Below are 19,075 nucleotides of genomic sequence, written 5' to 3' on the forward strand. Positions count from 1 at the left end.
ACAGCCCAAAGCTTGCCACTTTCGCTCTGCTGTCTTGGGCAAATCATTCTAACCTCTCTAAGACCCCGTTTTCTCTTCTGTAAAATGGGCACGAGAAGGCCTCACAGAATTGTTAATGAGATAATCAATGAGCTGATATATGTAAAGGGCATGGCGCACGAGATTGCATTGAACCAGGTGTTTGGGGGCCCCGCCCTAAAGCCGTGTCCGCGCCTTCCTCTGCAGAGGGCATCTGTTGCTCCCCCAGATTCTCTAACGGGTCCCTAACTCTCCCCAAATAAGTTTGTTTTTAGAGACATAAGGGTTATATTTTGTTTCTGTTACAAAATTAAATCTGATATTGAAAAAAATCCGATCATAGATAAAAAGAAAATTGAAACAGCAGAAGCAATAGTAAACGATAGAAACCACAAGTTGTGTGTTTTATTTTTTTTCATCTTTTTGTTGTTTTGTTGTTGGATTTTTTTTAATGAACTGAGTCATCCTCTGGCTAAACTTCCTAAAATCAAAATACAAGAGGGAGAAAAATAGAACCAAAAGCAATAACAAAACAAAGAGCAAAGTGATACAGGAAACTTTTTCTCTCTTTAATAAAAGGAATACATGCGCATGGTAGGAAAAGTTCCCACAGTCCCGAAGGATATAGGGTGAGAAATAAATCTGTTTGCACCCCTCCATTACTCCCACCCCTGGTCCTCTTAGCCAGAGGTCACGGATCTTAGAGCAAGAAACTTTTTATTTGTTGTTTTCACACTGCAAGTGATTCTTTTCATCTTTTGAAAGAGAATGGAATTTAGAAAATTCCCAGAGGCATCTAATTTGCTAAAAGATAATGAACATTGTGTAAAAGAATTAAGTGCTTTCCAAGATCCTGACAAAATAAAGATATCAATCAAAGAAGCTCCCCAAGGAAGTCCAGATGGCCGTGCCATTGAACTTTATCATGCTCATCGGCCTGGCAAGCTCCGCGTCCTTGAAACACCCAAGAAAACCATCCAACAGAAAGCAGCACCCGGTACATATAGTGAGTTCTTTATCAAACAGACCAAAATCTGGACAAGATTCCGTAAAATTGTTACCTTGTTCAGGGTCCCTAATGAACACAGGGGCCACTTCCTTCCACACCAAGTCTTTCAACCTAGACTCAGATCCACCCAAGGTCAGGGGGTCTCCGCCCACTTGTGCTCATATCACTTGGCGCAATATCACGAGAAGACAGTTCCATTAATCATATAAAGTGGGTCATGCCAAAGCCTCTAACAATGTGTGTTGTATTTCTAAATTTAAGAAGCATGTAAAAAGCAATAGAATATCCTGGATCTTACTAAAATCACCTATGAAATTTGAATGGCTGGAATATTAAGAAACGGGCAAAGAATAACATATCGCTGAAGTCAGATGCCAGCCTCTCTAGAGTGTCCTTTGTTGTTTAATAGAATATAGAGCTGGATGGGGGGAGGGGTAGAGGGATAAGAGGGTTGATTAAAAAAAGCAAATGAGAAGACTCGCTGTTCTTATTCAAAGAGGGATGCTTGGGATAAGATTGGGGGCATAGCATGTCCTGTGTCCTTCGTGGTGTGCTCCTGAAAACCAGGCATAAATCAGATCCTTGGAAAGCAAACCATGTTTACCTGATAGGAAGAATGTTGCAATTGAAGCTTGCTTTGCTGATCCAGCATTCGGCATTAAATTAATCCTTTGTACCTTTCTCCCCCCAAGCTATGCCAGCTGCAGGGAAGCGAGACCTCTGGGGCTGACTCCAGCCCTCCCCTACTGTCACCTGCTCTCAGCACCCCTGGAGGAAAGGGTAATCCCCTCCTCCTTGTGAGGAGGCTCCTGAAGAGCCACACTGAGAGGGCTTCCCTGTGCCACCTCCTTGCCCCACTGTAGAACACGTGCAGAAGGTGTCCAGGTAATAATGAATAATACACACCTATTCATTCAACAAACACATATTGTGTGCTCACACATGGAAAGGACTCAGAGGCATAGGGACCTGACCATACAATGCAGTGTGTCACCAAGAGTCTTTCGAGAACATGCTGAGATAAAAAATGAAGTATTTCACTAAATCTAACACAGCTTTATTATTATTATTTTTTTTGGTGAGGAAGATTTGCCGTGAGCTAACATCCATTGCCAATTTTTTGGGGTTTTTTTGGCTTGAGGAAGATTAGCTCTGAGCTAACATCTGCACCAATGTTCCTCTGTTTTGTATGTGGGATGCTTCCACAGTATGTCCGCACCAGGGATCCAAACTCGTAAACCTGGGCAGCTGAAGCAGAGCACACGGAACTTTAACCACTCAGCCATGGGGCCGGCCCCTAAGACAGCATTATTTTATATATCACTGAGAAAGAAAAAAAAATACTACCAAATATAAGATACCATCAATGATAAGGTGCATCCTGACTCCAGAGATGAATACAAATGTGTGTCTTAGCAGGGGTGAACCGTGGTAATTAGCTTTTAAAGAAGTGATAAGTGACATCTCTCAGCATGAGCCAAGCCTTCCTATGGGAGCTGAGAGAAGGTAGCAATTATTTCTGCTGGAGTGACTGGAGGAGACGTCCCAAGGGGAGGTGACATTTGATCTTGGTCTTGAAGGGTTTTGCCAGTGGGAGAAAGAGTAGGAAGAACATCCCAGGTTGAAGGAACGGCATGGGCAAAGGTATGGAGGCAGAAAAGGGCAGGATGTTTATGGACCGGCTAAGATGTTCTCGGTATTTAGAACATAGAAGGGGTGGGAGGGAGAGCTGGTTGCTGAGGCTGGAGACATCGAAGCCAGATTATAAGTAGCCTATATTCCTGGTGTTGGGAGTTTGGACCCCATAGATAACAGGGAGCTATAGAGTGTTTTGAGTGGGGAGAGGCTTGATTAGAGCTAAACCCTGGAAAGGTTAATCTGACAGGGTGGATGAAGGACGGGTCAGAGAAGAGTAAGACCAGAGGCAGGGATACAACCAGCCAGGGTGGAGATGTAGCGAGAAGACCAAGGGGCTGCACACGGCTCCATGTGAGGAAGTCAGATTGTAAAAGGCTGAGGGAACCATCCAGCTATAAGAACAGAAGGTCTGTAGCCACACACAACAATACGGATGCATCTCACAAACATAGTGTTGAGTGAGAGAAGCCAGACACAAAAGGGGACAGACGGTGATTCCATTTATATCGAGACCAAGAAAAGGCAAAACCAATCTACAGTGTGAGCCGTGAGGATGGTGGTTACCTCAATGGAGGGTAGTGACTGGCAGGGACCCAATGGGGGCTTGGAGGGGCCGGTAATGTTCTGGTTCTCGGTGCTGTCTACATGAGGGTGTTCACTTCATGGAAATTCATTGAGCTGTGCATTACGGTTTGTGCAATTTTCTGTATGTATGTTACAGTTCAATATCAGTAGTCCCTTTCCCCTAAAATTAGGGCCATGGAGAGAAACTGGAAATAGGGGTCTAGAATGTAGGGACCTGCCGGAACACGCAGGCACTCTATGCCAGAACGAGTCACGGGCCAGTCCAGAGGCTCCGTAGGCTGCGCTTGGAGCAAGCACGTGTGGGTCATGGAGAAAATGTAGAATTTTCTCACCTCTGGGCCTGTGACAGAGACGCACTAGATGTTCTAGTGGAGAGTGACCAGCAAACAGAAATAGTGAGCATAATTAAGAGGAAAATGAGAGATGGAGAGAATCTCAGAGGGGCCCTAGATGCTTTCGATGCGCCCACGTCTCCAGGTCTGTGAAGCATCTGTGAGGGCAGGGTGGGAAACTGGGTGGGCTCCAGAGAGAGCATCTAAGGATCTCCGGGAGGTGAGTGAAAGGAAGGGCTGGGTGGTGGGGGATGCAGCGGAGTTGTGATATTCTGAGACACTAACAGGGTGACTTCAGCAGAAGGGGATTTAGGTGTTGACCCTCAGCAACACTGGAGAAGAACTGATTATACAAATGATGTCTCATCACACGGAGAAGAGAGGAGTGGTCCCTCGGAGTGGGTGTGGGTTCACCAAGAACCAGCCCAGCCACCGCCGCCTGTATTTGTAGAGTTACTAGTCTGGCAGGTCAGAGAAATGAAGGAGACAGTGTGCATCGGGGTTTCAGCAAGGGCTCAGGCAAGGGTTCTCATGATATTTTGGAGTGCAAGATGGAGAACTGTGGGCTGCAGGATTTGGAAGTTGGAGGAATTTTCAGTGGATTTGGTCACAGGTCCAGAGGGGGAAGCTGACCCCCAGCGTGGGCAGTCACAAAACAGTGTCTTTGGGACTCTCCTATTTAGTATTTTGACCAATGCTTCCAGTTAGGAAAGAAAATCAGATTGTCTAATAACAATGGCACTAACTGAGAGAGACGGTGAATATGAGAGAAAAGAGATCCAAGATGCGGGATGCCCTCAACAGGCTGGAACCTCGGACGTAGCCACGGATGGAATGCTGCAATCCTGTTCATAGGCCCCGAATTAAACTGCTGATAAAGAGGATCAGAGAGATCTGGCTTGCTGTTCTTTTGAAACAGCACAACAACTCCACAGAAATGAAAACTTGGGCTCCGGGAGAACCACAAGCTTCCTATGAGCCAAAGAGGTGATGTGGCTGCTGGCAAAACGCAGGTAACTCTGGACGGCAAGGATAGCGGGACAGAGGCCCGAGCACAGGGGGTGGCCCTGCTGTTCTACGTGCTGCTTGGCCCGTGTGGAGGGTTTGTGGTCCGTTCTGGATATCACCTTTGAAGAGAGCCAGGAGCCGACTCAGGCCTTGAGGCCAGGGAAGGCGGAGGAATCTGAGGACACGTCTCCTGAGGAAGAGAAGGCTTGCTTGGGAGCGGGAGTGAGGGGTTGCTTGGGAGCGGTCGTGGGGAGGGGCTGCTGTGGGCGAGGGGAGTACCAAGCACTCCAGCAGAAGATCGGGATCCAGAGGGAAAGTCAGAGGACGGCTGGCTTCCGTGGAGCCTGAGAGATAAGGTACAAAACCCCCAGCGATCGAATAATGGAGCGGGAGCCTCAGGAAGCACTGATCTTGTCACCTTTGGTGGTATATTTATTATTATTATCATTATTATTATCATTATTGGTTGCATGCCTAATAGGTGCCTAGTACTGTGTTAAGTACTTTATAGACATTATCTTAATAAGGGAGTGAAATACATGAGAAATGCTTGAAACAGTGCCATGAGCACGTGTGAGTGCTCAATACTTATTATCTGTTGTGATGATTATTCAATCACCTTGTGAACGAGAAATCGTTTATTCCCTCTTCACAGAGGAGGAAGCTGAAGCGCAGGAGGGTGAGGATGACCTGAATTTGCACCACTAATAATTGGTAAGCCAGAATTTGAACCCAAGACTCCCTGACTCCAAAACGCAACCACTGTCCCTACGGTTTGGCGAGTGACTGGACCGGAGACTTCCCCATCTAAGGCCCAGTTCCTGAACTGTGTCTCTTGTCCATCTACCATCCCCTTTGTAAAAGGTCTCATGTTTTTGAAACCTCTAAGTGAGAGGGGCTTTGGGCCCCTTTGTCAGTCTGTGTCCTTCTGGAGGCGGTTCAGGTAGGAGCTAGATGTCCCGCCTGTGTCTGCTCAGGACCTGTCCAGCCGACGCGGAGCCAGGTGACTCCCCACCCTTCCACTGTCGTCAGACCATACGAGGAGCATGGACAGACGAGGAGGCTCCGGGCTCTGCTGCCCACGCCGGGCTGGGCATGGACTCCGGAAGGGTCTACTCACAGACGCTTTCCCTGATAACCTAGAAGGAGAGCTAGCTTCATCTAATTCAGCGGGGGACCCTGGCCAAGTCACTTGACCTGTTTCTGGTGTTGACCCTCAGCAGCATTCTTCACCTCTTGCAGACTGTTTCCTCCTCAGTCGTAGAAGGGCATCTCCAAGGAGAAGCGTGTGGAGTCGAGGCACGTGCAGGAGTCGGAGGTCAGCCAGACTGGGCTTGGGCCCCGTGGCTGCCCCTGCTGAGGACCACATGAGGCACGTCATTTAATCCGTCTGGCCCTCAGTCTCATAATTTGCAAAACTGGGACTCTAACATCTATTTTTCAGACAGTCTGAAGACGAAGCTGATGCATACTAAGGTGTCTGGCACAGAGTAAGTAGGTGTTTAATAAATGGTAGCTATTATTATTACTCGAACTGTGTCACCAGACCACATTTGATGCCTGAAACCCAATTTTACGGTTTAAAAAACATGCCTTGTGAAAAGGGAAAGCAACTTAGATTCATTCAGCTAATCTTTTTTGGAACCATCATTCATAACTTTTCCATTAAAAAAACGAAATGAAAACAAACAATGTACTTTAAAAAAACCAGCTGAGCCACTTGGTTGAAAGAAACATTTCAATGTAAACATGAGTAGGAAATACATGGGAGATGTTTGCAAAGAGGGCTTATGGTATTTTTTTTAAAGGAAAAAGTGAAAGACCTTCCTGGTGTTGGGGATTAGAGTGGAGGCAGGCATGGATGACAGGTCAGGCTGGGAAGAGGGGTTGGAAACTGGACCCAGTGCCTGGGAGGAGGCAGCTGGCACCAGTGTGGCGAGGGGTGTCCAGCCCAATATGGAAGGAGGTCAGATGGCGGAGGAGGCCTGGTTAGCCTCCCAGTGTCGGGATCCTGCTCAAAGGGATGGGTGTCCTGCTGGCAGGCAGCCAGATGAACCATGGAGCCCCCAGAATCCCCAGAAAGTGAATGGACGTCATCTTTCCAGGCAGCCCCAACCTCTAAGCTAGGGTTTGGAGACTGGCTTCTGGTTCTTGTGCGTAGGGAGAAGGTGGGGGAGATGGGACCTGCTAAGAAGGCAGGAAGTGGGGAAAAGGTGAGAATTCAAGCCATACAGACCTGGGCTGACATTCGTGTTTTATCGCCTTTTTGGGGTGTGACCCTGAGCACCTTGCTTTCTAAAGTCTCTGCGTCTATGTCTCTTGTAAGGTAGATGAGCCCATGGGAGTCCGTGTTTACCGCAGTCCTGAGCTTGGCATCTGCCAAGGCATTTTATTCCCGTTAATAATAAGAAGAACAATTATTACGCGAGCCACTTCTCACCACCTCCCCTCCTTGCACCCGGGTTCTTGGCACCGTATGTGGCTTATTGTAACACCCTCCTCACCCATCTCCCTGCTCCCACCCTTCCCCCCACCAGTGGTTCGTCATTTGGCAGCCCGAGTGATCCTGTTAAAATAGATCCAATCATGTCATTGCCTCACCCACCACCCTCCAGTGGTCCCCCACTTCGTCACGGGCAAGCCCAAGTCCTCACAATGCCTGAGTCCCATCTGATCCCACCCACCTGTGACCTTGAATCCTACTGCTTTTCCGCCTTCTCACTCCACTCCAGCCACAATGGCTTCCTGACTGTCCCTTGAACATGCCAGACACACTCCTGTCTTGGAGCCTCTGCCCTTGCCGTTCCGCCACCTGGAACACTATTTGCATGTCTTGCTTACTTACCTCCTTAAGCCTTTGCTGAAAACTCATCTCAGTGTGTCCTTCTGTGACCTCCCTATTTCGAATTGCAGCCCCACCCTGTCCATCTCCATCCTCCTTAGCACTTTTCCTAAACTGACATACTAAAATATCTTCTTCTTCTTATTTCTGTTTATTGTCTCTCTTGCTCTGCTAGACTGTCAATTTTATGAGAGCAGGGGTTTTAGTTTGGCTTGTTTATCTCTGCATCCTCAGCTCCTAGGACACTGCCCAGCACACAGTAGATGCTGCAAAACATTGGTTGAAGGAATGAATGATTATTATAACCAAGAGGCTAGACTCCAGCTCTAGAGGAACAGGAACTCAAGGCTGGTGACCGAGGCAGGAACCCAGTCCCAGGAAGCACGCCAGGGATCCGGTTACCCAAACTGGAACACAGGCCAGGGTAGGATATGGGGAGCAGAGGGCTGCCCAGGCGTCAGAAGTGGGGTATGAGATCAGAGACTGGCCTGGAGCCAGGCTGATGGAGAGTGAGGCTCCTGCTCCTCGGGTCAGGGCTGGTCCTAGGCCACGTGTCTCGGGCCAAGTCACCCCATTAGTGGAAACAGAGGGGCTGAAAGGCAGGTTGCCAAGCAGGGCCTTCAACCACTTAGTAAATGTCAAGCAAAGTTATCCCAGCTTTTGACTTATTCCCAGATGTAGGTGTTAGCGGATACTCCATATTGGCAGGGCTTACAAGGAAAACACAAATGACTAAGGGAAAAAAAGAAAAAAAGTGAAAATGTTCATTCAGAAACCTGAGCTGAGAGGTTGAGGAATGGCAGATACCAGAAGTCTGTGACTAGAGGAGGTCTGTGATGTCAAGTGAGACACCAGCTGAGTGAGCGTCTGGGGATTCCATCATCCTCTGGACCAGGTTTTTGGTGGAGATGCTCAGGTGAGCTCGGCCCATGCAAACCCTCTGGCTTCGGGCGAAGGAAATGCTCAGAGGAGCCGGGGATGTAGCTGGTGTCTGCAGAAGCCTAGAAAGAGGAGCTGGGGCAGGGCGAATTTGGCCTGGTTCCCCTGGAGCTGTCCAAGGTACTCTCCAGGAGTCGGGCTCAGCCTCCTCTGTCGGTCCACACGCTTCCTGACAACCTAGCCTGTCATACAGGGCTGCCCCTGCCTCAGCCCAGAAGAGCGAGTCTGTGGACATCATCTGTGAACTCCTTCACCACATGCCCAAGGGAATCGAGGTCCAGAACAATCGAGAGTTAGGGCAGTGCCCCTCCCGCAGGCGAAGCTCTTCCCCATCCAGGCTCCCACTGTACTCTACAGAGCTCCTGCTGGCTCTGGGTTCCAGTCCTCTCTTGGTAGCTCTGTGTACTTCGACAAGCTATGGAACCTCTCTGAGCCTCAGTGTATTCATCTGTAAAGGGAGGATGATAAACACAGTACTTAGTCATACGGCTGTGGTGAGGACTACATTATAAGGCACGTAGGAAGTGTTCAGTGAAGGTTTAACTCCCAACCTTGTTACAAGGTCGTCTATATGGCCCATAACGGTTGGTTCAGGCTCACGGCTATTTTCTGATTTGATGTCCTACTGTGTCCCCCTCAGTAATCATTCCTTGGAATTTTTCCAATTCCTACTCTTCAAGCACCGAGAGGCACACGGGGCCCAGCGGTCTAGGTTGGATCACAGGGCTGCTTTGCGTAAGGTTAGCAGTGCAGCCAGTGCGACCCGGCAGAGGGAGGGCCAAGTCGAGGGGAACACGGATCCGCTGTGGCCTGAGGACCGTGATCAGACCCGCGGGAGAATTCTAGGGCGGAGCCCTTGGGCGTGGGGACGTGGAGAGGTCAAATGCCTGGAGGGGGCGGTAGCACACGCGAGGTGAGGACCCCATGCTCCTCTGGGGTTGGCGAAGGGCGCTGCCCTTTGGGGAAGGGGAGCCGCTCTCAGCCTAGGCCCCAAGGGCTGGACACCCTAGCACCAAGGCGTGTTCCAGCGCAGGCGGCGTCTTGAGCTGCCCCTTTCGACCCGGTCAGGGTCCCCCGGGCCCGGCGCAGTGCAGGAGAGCATAGGCTGCAGGTGCCTCTAGGACGCCTCCGTGGCGCGCTCGCAGCCCAGACCTTCCCAGCCAGACCTCTGAGAAGCAGTCCCAAACCACCGTGCAGGTGCTACAGGAAGCGGTGGGCGAAGCGGCGGCGGCCACTGCGTGTGCCAGCACGCAGTCCTCTGTCCTCGGATCGCTGTCCCCAGGCGCTCAGGTCCCCGACGGTCGGCGGGCAGCGACAACCTGCGCGGCGGAGGGCCGGGGGCGCGTGTGTGCGTGTGCTGGGGAGGCGGCCCTCCCCGCGGCCGCCGCAGCGCCGGCGCCTCCCCCTCCCCCGGCGCGCACGGCCCGTCCCCGTCCCCGGAGGCGGCCCGAGCCGCCGCTGAGCAGCCTCGCCTTCGCCTCCCGCGTTTCCTGCCGCCCGCCCTCCCCCCGGCCAGGCTCTAGGGGCTGTCGCCGAGCAGCTCCGAGCGGGAGAGCGGCTCAGAGCGCGCACGGGGGCGGGCGGAGGCGGCCCGGTTCGAGGCGGCCGCGCCGGGGAGAGGCGCGCGCGGAGACGCCGGCCCCCCTCTCCGCGTTTGCTCGCTCGCTCCCCGCCTCCCGCACTCCGCTCGCTCCCACCCCTTCCCGGCGTGATTGATCCGTCACGGGCGCCGCCGCTGCCGCCGCCGCCGCGGCCGTTCTGAGCCGAGCAGGAGCCGGAGCCCGAGCCGGAGCCGGGGCCGGGGCCGGCGCCATTGCGCGGGCGCCGCGGGGAGAGCTTGGCGCGGGGCGGCGGGCCGGGCCAGGCCATGCGGGCCGAGTGAGCCGGCGCCCGCAGCCCGCGGCGCGGCATGGCTTCCCCGCGGAGCTCCGGGCAGCCCGGGCCGCCGCCGCCGCCGCCACCACCACCTGCGCGCCTGCTGCTGCTCCTGCTGCTGCCGCTGTTCCTGCCGCTGGCGCCCGGGGCCTGGGGCTGGGCGCGGGGCGCCCCCCGGCCGCCGCCCAGCAGCCCGCCGCTCTCCATCATGGGCCTCATGCCGCTCACCAAGGAGGTGGCCAAGGGCAGCATCGGGCGCGGCGTGCTCCCTGCCGTGGAACTGGCCATCGAGCAGATCCGCAACGAGTCGCTCCTGCGCCCCTACTTCCTAGACCTGCGGCTCTACGACACCGAGGTGAGCGTCCGGCTGCCCGCGCCGTCGGGGCTGTGGGGGGCGACGGGCGAGGGAGTGTTGGACAGAGGTAAGCCCTGATTGACCCGTCCGTGCCTGCCGAGGACACCGCGGGCTGGTACTCGGTGCTCACCCCCGGGGTCCCGCCAGGCTTAGCTAGCATAGCTGGTGCCAGGATTTGCTGAGCATCTCCCACCTCTGGGATTGTATGTGTGTAGGGTGTGGGATAGAAGACTAGGGTTTCATTTGATCAGAGGAGTGGAGACAGTGGGGACTGGAACCCCCAAAAGGCCTGCAGTGGTTGCCCCTGCCCAGGTCCCGCTGGTGGGGCTGTGGAGTGCTGAGTGGGAGGAACAGGCGCACTGACTGCAAACTGGGCCACCCGAGGCTACGGAGGCCACGGGCCTGTTCGCAGGCCCCCAGGAAAGCTCCGCCGCGCTTTGAGGTCCGGAGGGCTCTGGGACCCGAGGGGCCGGAGCGCGCAGCAGGGCTGGGCGCATGGTGCGCGCCAGCTGCTCGGAGCCGTACGGCGCGGGCAGGTGTGGGGCCGCCGGCTCTGCAGCGCTGCCGCCTGGATGTGCCCAGCGCTGCCTGTAGCCGGAGCAGCTTTGGGAGGAGACTCCCCCTCGGTTTAGTTGCTCAGAGAAGGACCTCAGCAGGTCTCGCCCCGGCCGCGCGGGGGTGTCCGGCCGCGCGGCTGCCGTGGGCCTTGCGGCTGCAGGCGCAATTTCTCCGGGCGCAGACTTGAAGCTCGGACTTGGAGCGCAGCCGCGGGGCTTGCCCTCCCGGCCTCCTTCTCTCAGGGGAGCCGAAGGGCCAAGAGCTTCCCATCTCAAGCCCCCTCCCCACACCCTCGGCTTGGGTTCGGGTTGAAGCCGCAGCGCGAGCCTCCTCCGCCAGCCCGGGGCTGGGGTGCGCCGAGGGGCCCTGGAGGAGCGAGCGCCGGCCGCGCGGGGTCGGGTTTGCGAGTTTTTCCGGACCGAGGGAGCCCCGACGCTCCGGCCGCAGCGTCTGCGACGCGGCCTGCAGGGGGCAGTGATTTCCTGTGCAGCACCCTCGGTTGGCGCCTCTTCCGAGGCGCTGGGCTTGACCCCGGCTTCCCGGGGCTCCCTGGGAGCTTCTGCTGGAGCCCAGGTGCAGACCCTCTCGGACAGGAGGGTCGCGCCGCCGCACTGATCCTGCAGCACGGCTTCCACTTCCGTCTCCGTCTGACCCTTTTTTCGTCCCCGGAGAGAGAGCAGAAATCTGGATTGCATCTGATTCCCCGCCTCCCCCCTTCCCTGATGAACGAGCCTCCTCTGCGCTGTAAATAAAAGGTGAAGGAACGGGTGGCATTGGTGGCAGTTCGCTCAGGCTGCTGCCAGCGAGAGGCTTCCTCTGCCCCGGGAGGATGCGAGCTGGTGGCTGTGCAGAGCTACCCCGGGTGTGGAACCGTTTCCGAATGACATTCTTATCGCCCTCATCTTTGCCCGAACGTTTCAAGTTCTTGGGGGCACTTGTCCAGCGCACAGGAATGGAGAGGGCAGGGCGGTGAGACATACCGCGGCGTGGCTTCTCGCTCCGTCCCTCTGTTGCTTCCGCACATACATATATTCTTTCCGAAGGGACGCGGAGAGCCGGTCTTTTGGAGACCTAACCGTTTGTAGACAGGGCAGCCCCGCTTGCATCATCACCAGATATTGTCAGCTGCACAATGTTTTCATCACCAGTTTATTCCCTTCAGAAAGCTTCTCTGAAAAAGATTTCACATGGGCTTGTTTGTGGCCGCACAAGGATGGGTGCATGGCTTCAGGGTGCCGGCTGAAGCTTTTACGTTTTATTTTCCAAGTGTGTCTTGATGACTTTCTGAGCGAGAGGGCCGGAAGTCGAGAGGATGAGGCCGGCAGAAGGCCCTTCAGTGGTGGGGATGTGTGGGGAGGGTGGGAAGGAGGCCCGAGCTCGGCCTCTCCAAACAGGGAAGCATCCTGGCCTTTGGAGGGGCTCAGAGCGTGCGCTTTGGGCCGGGTTGGATCGGGTTGGACCAGTTATCTTCTCCCTGGGTGACCTTGATGGAGGTGTGGAATCTCTCTAAGCCTAGATTTCCACGTCTGAAAAAGTGGGACTATTATATGTCCCCTGCAGGCCGGTGATGTGAGCTTAAGGGAGTTAGGCCAGAGTGGAAAATGCCTTGAGCTGGCCGGCTCAGCCACCAGTGCCCGGTCTGGCATGCTGTAAGTGCTTAATAAATGTTTCCTGCCTCCCTCCTTCCTTTTCCTCTGGCGTGGATTCACAAGACATTGTGACTTTGGAGGTGATAAAATGGTCACAAAAAAATATTAAGACTGCTCATTTGTTTTTCTTGCTTTTGAAGTCTCATGAAGAGTCAGTGAAGTTATCACCAGAAAAAAAGGAATTCTGGCTTACAATCCAATAAATGTGTTATCTCCTGCCATGAGATGTCGCGTTTGGGAGAAGGCCCAGGAGATATGATACTTGATTTTTTCAAGTGGCCTGTCTTTAGAGTGGAGGTGCGTTCTCTCTGAGCCGAGGTAAAAGCAAGATCAGTCTGGGTCACTGGAGCAAAATCCACCGTGACATGAGTGGGTCTGAGGCCTGGGCTGTCCTTGTGGGTTGTGTGGACTCCCTAACCACTTCTGGCTGTGTCACTTGTCTGCAGACTTGAAGACACAATGGACGTGGTGAATGGATTTGGGCTGACTTGCTGACGTTTGCTGTCAGTCAGTGGCCAGAAACTGTGACGAGCCAGTCAACACAGACTTGAAGGAGTGGAGATTTCACAAGGAATGGGTTAATCCGATCATTGGGACAGTCTGTCACAATAAGGGGTCTCCTGCATACATTTATCCAGACTGATCCTCTAGTGTAATTGGAATAGCGATAGATTGTTCAAAGGCCCACTGAGTGCCGTGTGTTTGTAAAAATGAAACATGCCAGCAGAGTACCTGCCAGCCAGGACCTCTTTTCTCTGGGGTACCTCAAATCACTTCAGCAAATACTTCTTTATGTATTTCAAGGAAGATTTGAGTATATAAAAATACAGGTACCATGACTGAAAATACAGAGAAAAGGAAGCATCAGAAACCATACAGAAGCGTGGAAGTTACTGTACCAAGAACCTGGGCTAAGGTGGTTCATGCATTTTTGAGTATTAAATTTTAGCTCTGAGCTTCCTGGCAGTCAAGGTAAAAGGGTAAAATTTGGATTACATTTTTTTTTTAAAGATTTTATTTTTTTCCTTTTTCTCCCCAAAGCCTCCCAGTACGTGGTTGTATTATATTCTTTGTTGTGGGTCCTTCTAGTTGTGGCATGTGGGACGCTGCCTCAGCGTGATTTGATGAGCAGTGCCATGTCCGTGCCCAGGATTCAAACCAACAAAACACTGGGCCACCTGCAGCGGAGCGCGCGAACTTAACCGCTCGACCACAGGGCCAGCCCCTGGATTACATTTTTGATTAAACTTACAAGTTTGATTAGAAGAATCTGAGAGACAATGTCTTTTTTACTAAAAAGTTTTGCAGGGGATTCAGAAATGTTCTCCATGTGGTTGTTTTTCATTCCTTGGTAGCCACATTAATAAAATTAAATCATAACCAAGGAATGAGTTTAAAAATAACGTTGGTTTTTCTGATTTGATTAAAGTAACGTTCATTTTCGAAAAATTGGAAACTATGGAGAAGCATGAAAAAAATAATAATTGCCCATCATCCACCTACACCAAGATAATAATTAGCATTGTTCCCTTCCCATTGCTGGTGTTTACTCTTTTATGTATTTGAGACCTTACTTTATGTGCCCTTTTATATTTACATTTGTCCCGTTCCTTTAACGTTGTGTCATGGGTTTTTCCCCACGTCCTCAAATCCTGTCTGCAAAGATGAGTTTTAGCAGCTGTAACTCTATCCCATAGGTGCACCGGACATGCTAAATCTTTCCCCTCTTGTTGGATTTATGTATTTTCTCAGTTGTTACTATTTTGAGTTATCCTGTAATAAACTTAGGAAAAGTTCAGGGAGCCAGTGGACACATTCCAGGTGTGCACCAGTCAGGAAGTCCACCCTGATGAGGGATCCAGCTGAGAAAACATGGGGCTCAGAGAGCACATCCTTCACTTGGGCGGCTTTGCCAAATATCTGTCCTCTCATTCACTGTGCCTTAGAAAGGACCCAGACGACGGCTGGATGGAGGCCGAGCTTTTCGAGGCGGTCTCAGTTCAGCTTAGCAGGCATTAATCGAGCGCCTGCTGCAGCTGCTGTGCTGCAGAAAGGAGGAAAAGCCAGCCCTGGGCTCAGGAGGGGCAGCTGGTGCGAGGGGGAGAACAGGGCAAGCACATGTTGGTCATTGTCAATGCAAGATAGAAAGTGCTTGCGGCGGCCACTTTAGTATATTCACAATCCTGTGATACACTAAAAAGCGTAGAATCGTACACTTTAAAAGAATGAATGTTATGGTCTGTGCATTATGTCTCAACACAGGGGTTCTTAGAACTAAAATGAGCTCTTTCAGGATGAGGTCTCATTTTCTTTGTGGTCATAGCCACACTGCCCAGCATGGTATCTGGCCTTTGGTAGGTGTATTGCTTAGAACTCTTGTTGCAAATGACAGAAACCCAACCTTTACTGGGTCACATGACTGAAAAATCGTGGAGATGGCTATCTTCAGGCATGGCTGAATCCAGGGACTCAAATGATGTCTTAAAAACTCTCTCTCTGTCTCTTGGCTCTCCTTTCCTCTGTGTTTGGCTTCACTCTGGCAGGTTCTCCCCAGGTGGCAGCACAGATGGCCCCTAACAGCTGCAAGTTTGCACACACCCTGTTTAGAAACTCCAGGAAGAAGAGTATTTCTTTCCCAACTGTTTCAGCAAAAATCTCAGTTTAGCTTTCATTGGCTTGAATTGGGTTGTGTGTCCATCCCTGAACCAATCACACGACACCGATGGGCCTGGGACATCCGCCATCCTTTCGGGGAGGGAGGGTTTGGTGAGGTCAGCCCCGCCCAGCCACATGAACACAGAGTGAAGACGGGACTCCTTGAAGGACATCAGAGGTGCTTAAAGGGGTGTGGATGCCAACTGGGTCTGATCACACATGTCCACAAAGGCAGGCTTTCGGGAAATGCTAAACTCAAGAAAGAAACACTAGATGCCAGGGGCATTAAGAGAAAGAGAAGATCATATCTAGGTCAAGAGAGGCCTTCTGGAGGAGGGGACGTCAAGATGGGCCTGGAAGGGTGAATATAGTGTTGATAGAGAGAGGCAGGGGCTCCGGGAGATGGAGGTGGATCCCAGGAAGGGTCCCCAAGATCAAAGGATGGAGGCAACAAAGTCTGAGGTGTGTCTGGGGAGCACTGACTTGTTCTGGTTTTACCTGAGTACTGGATTTGTGGAGGAAAGGGTAACCTGGTGGTGGGTGTGGTAGGCCTCGAATGTCGTGTCACAAAGGTTAGACTTTATTCTGGAGTCGTGAGGAGCCGTGGCAGGTCTTTGAACATGGATGTGACATGATTGGGGCCCGTAGGAATGTAGAGGGTGGATGGTAGACAGATGAGCCTGGAGGCCGAGAAGCCAGGAAGCTATTGTAGTAAGTTGAAGGGAGAGATGCTGAGGCCTGGGTAGAGACGGAGGGGCAGTAGGGGGTGATGTGGAGGAGAATGGGCTGCTCTGAGTCCTGACAGGGTGGGAGGAGCAACGGAGGGGAGCATGGGGGGCGGGGTGTCTGGTACGCAGAACGGTCACTGGGATCAGATGCAATGTAGGGGATGAGCAGAAAGCATCCCTGCAGGGGTGAGGCTGGGCACAGAATGGCGAGCTCCCTCTCCTTCAGCTCCCCGAACTCCTCACACCTCTTGGGTAGCCCCTCAACATGTCGGGAGACGTGGGTTTGTATCCCCGTTGGGTACCACTTACCTGCTTGGTGACCTTAGGCAGGCCACTTTGCCTCCATTTCTTCATCTGTAAAATAGGGTTAACATGCTGACTGCCTTCTAGGGGGACAAATGAGACCATCCAGGTAAAGTAATCCAATCAACGCTTGGTACGTGGTGAGCGCTCCGTAAATACTCGCTGCCATGTTGTCACCGTTGTCATTATTCCTGTTCTGTTTGGGGATAATTATGCTGACCTCACAGGGCTGGTATAAGGAATGACTGTCATGGATGTGGAACCTCAAAACGGTGTAAACGTAAAGCACCGTGATCTGTAATCTTGTTTTCCAACGCTTCGTTCCCGAGAGGGGTGTTGGAGAAGGAGGGTGGGAGCACTGAGATCTTTACTAATGTGCATCTCCCAGCACGTCTTCATTCTGTGTGTGTCCTGGCCATATTGTCTCTTCCCCCCCACTGGGCCGTAGCTTCGGGAGGGCAGGGCCCCTCTGATTCCCCCGTGTCTCACAGGGCCTGACGTGCAGTGGGCATCAGTGGATGTTTGCTGAGCTGGACTGTAAGCGAGTACATTAGAATCCACTTTCTGAATCAGCATCCCATAGAGTGAATGGCTTGTCTAGTTTCTCTTCGTTCTCCCCACTGCTCCATCACCATAGGGCTTAGGTGACCCCACATCTCAGGATTATGTTGACTTCTAAGCTGTAGCCGCCTTCTACGTGGTCCCGCCAGCACTGACCCCTAAGCTTCCCCAATATGAAGGCAATGACCTTGGCCATCCCAGCTCCCCACCAGTTCCTCAGACCTACTCAGGCACCCTTGGGGCGGTGGGTGGAACTAACACACTAGGGCCTATTTAGTGCCGGGTATGGGGCTCAGAGTTTTAGCTTGTTAACTTCATCTTTAAAGAGGTCTTCTTTGTGTGATTGGCCTCCCTTCCTGTGGGCACAGGGTAACATTCATGTTTTTGTGCAGAGAACTGAGCTCTCGGCAGGGAAACTAGCAAGCTGGATGAGTAGGAGAGTGGTGCATCTAGAAGTACTGAACGAAGGTGTATGTAGGGTATATGTCTTTTATTAGTCAGGGTGGACAAAGCTGTGCTGCATTAACAAGCAAATCCCCAAATCTCTGTTACTCAACACAGTAAACTTGATATATTGCTCACCCAAAGCCCAGTGTGTGTCAGAGGTCCTCCTGGGTGGCTCTCCTCCAAGCAAGAACACAGGGATCCAGGCTGCTTTTATGTTGTGACTCCCCTCTCTTGTGGCTTCAAGAGGAGGAGGGTAGGGAGGAGGCCAGGGGAGGGCACACTGGATTTTTAACCATCTTTACTTGGAAGTGACCTATATTATTTCCACTCATATTTCATTGACCAGAAATAGTCATTGGCCAACCTAACTTCAGAGGAGGCTGGGTTATAAAGAGGAGCATGTGGATGTCGTGGACACTTGTCATTTTGGTCCTTCAGGAAGTAAATGCAAGGTGGATGTACCAGTACAAGAACTCTTGGGGTTATACCTGTAGGTAGGGAGGTAGGGAACCCCTCCGACCACGATGCTGTTCAGATGCCTGTGGAAGGAGACGGAGAGGAAGGAGCGTTGGGTAGGAAGAGGCTCAGATTGGGATGCGGCTCTCGGAAAATCTTGGCTGGCCCATGGGGTGCTCCAGAGCAAAGACTGCCCATTACGGGGGCCCTGTATTGGATCGGAAGAGCCAGGCTCTAGAGTCCTTCCCCAACTCAGTCATTGGCTGCGGGCTGCCTGGGGAGGTTGTGTCCTTGGCTTAATTAAATGCTGTGACAGATCTTGAAGCTACAGCTGAGGGCCGTTAGCTGACTGCCCTCCTCCTGTAGTTCCCTCTTCAGAGGAGATCTGAGTGGCCCACCTAGACGGCTGCTACAGACAATGCCTGTTTCTGCTCCAACGCCCCAGTGCTGCATGCTCTGATTGAGAGAACTTTCTGTCAGGCCCTGTTCTGAGCTCTGGGATGTGACACAGAGCCCGCCCTTGAGGAGCTCACTGTCTGAACAGGTGGTGAAGACAGACAGGAACCATTACACGTAGCATGACCCAGCCACGGTGGGGGCAGCAGAGGATGCTGGGAAGGCATCCTCCACTGGAGACAGCTGCTTGGTCATTCTCCATGTGGTGTGGGAATGAAACATAAGTGACTTCTTATGGCTTACTTTTCTGGTTATTTACTTTGGTTCTAGGAAGGTGAGAAAATTAAATGGCATAGTTTACCCAGTGAGCATCTGCATTCGCCTGCTCCTTTATTCTATTCTTATTCGCTTTCCTTATGTAACCGTGTGCTGTGAGCCTGGCGAGAGGCCTTCCTCTCTGTCCTCTTCCAGGAAGCAGCAGGTGTGCCTGGGTGGACTGTGGGCGCAAGCCCCAGATGGGGTTGCCGTCTGTCCTGGAGCGAGGTTGGTTGCCGGGACCTCAGGAGGGCTTTGCTCCTCTCTCTGAAGTGCCGCTGGACTGAGGCTCCGTGCTCCCTTGTGAGCACCATGAGCGCAGGCGCTGGGTGTGTCTGGCTCCTTGGTGCCCCCTCCCCCCGCCCAGGCACTATCTCAGGGTCAGGCACAGAGCGGGAACTCAATA

At 52.5% G+C, this 19,075-nt stretch overlaps 1 protein-coding gene across 3 annotated transcripts in view; it reads left to right on the forward strand.

Moving 5' to 3' along the window:
* The first annotated feature begins 9,786 nt into the window (after positions 1 to 9,786).
* GABBR2 (gamma-aminobutyric acid type B receptor subunit 2) overlaps positions 9,787 to 19,075 on the forward strand; it is a 331,389-nt gene continuing 322,100 nt past the window's right edge. For 2 of the 3 annotated variants that reach the window (XR_006533299.2, XM_014859716.3), the window contains exon 1: positions 9,787 to 10,601. Coding sequence is in view for 1 of the 3 variants with exons in the window: in XM_014859716.3 (XP_014715202.3) it covers positions 10,281 to 10,601 (321 nt within the window). In the remaining 2 variants the exon portion in view is untranslated. Of the gene's footprint in view, positions 10,602 to 11,895; positions 11,915 to 19,075 lie in introns of those variants that run through there. The other variant, XM_070519133.1, reaches the window with a different exon arrangement.

This window comes from Equus asinus, chromosome 10 (genome assembly GCF_041296235.1).
Source record: "Equus asinus isolate D_3611 breed Donkey chromosome 10, EquAss-T2T_v2, whole genome shotgun sequence".
In the NCBI taxonomy this organism is placed as follows: domain Eukaryota; kingdom Metazoa; phylum Chordata; class Mammalia; order Perissodactyla; family Equidae; genus Equus; species Equus asinus.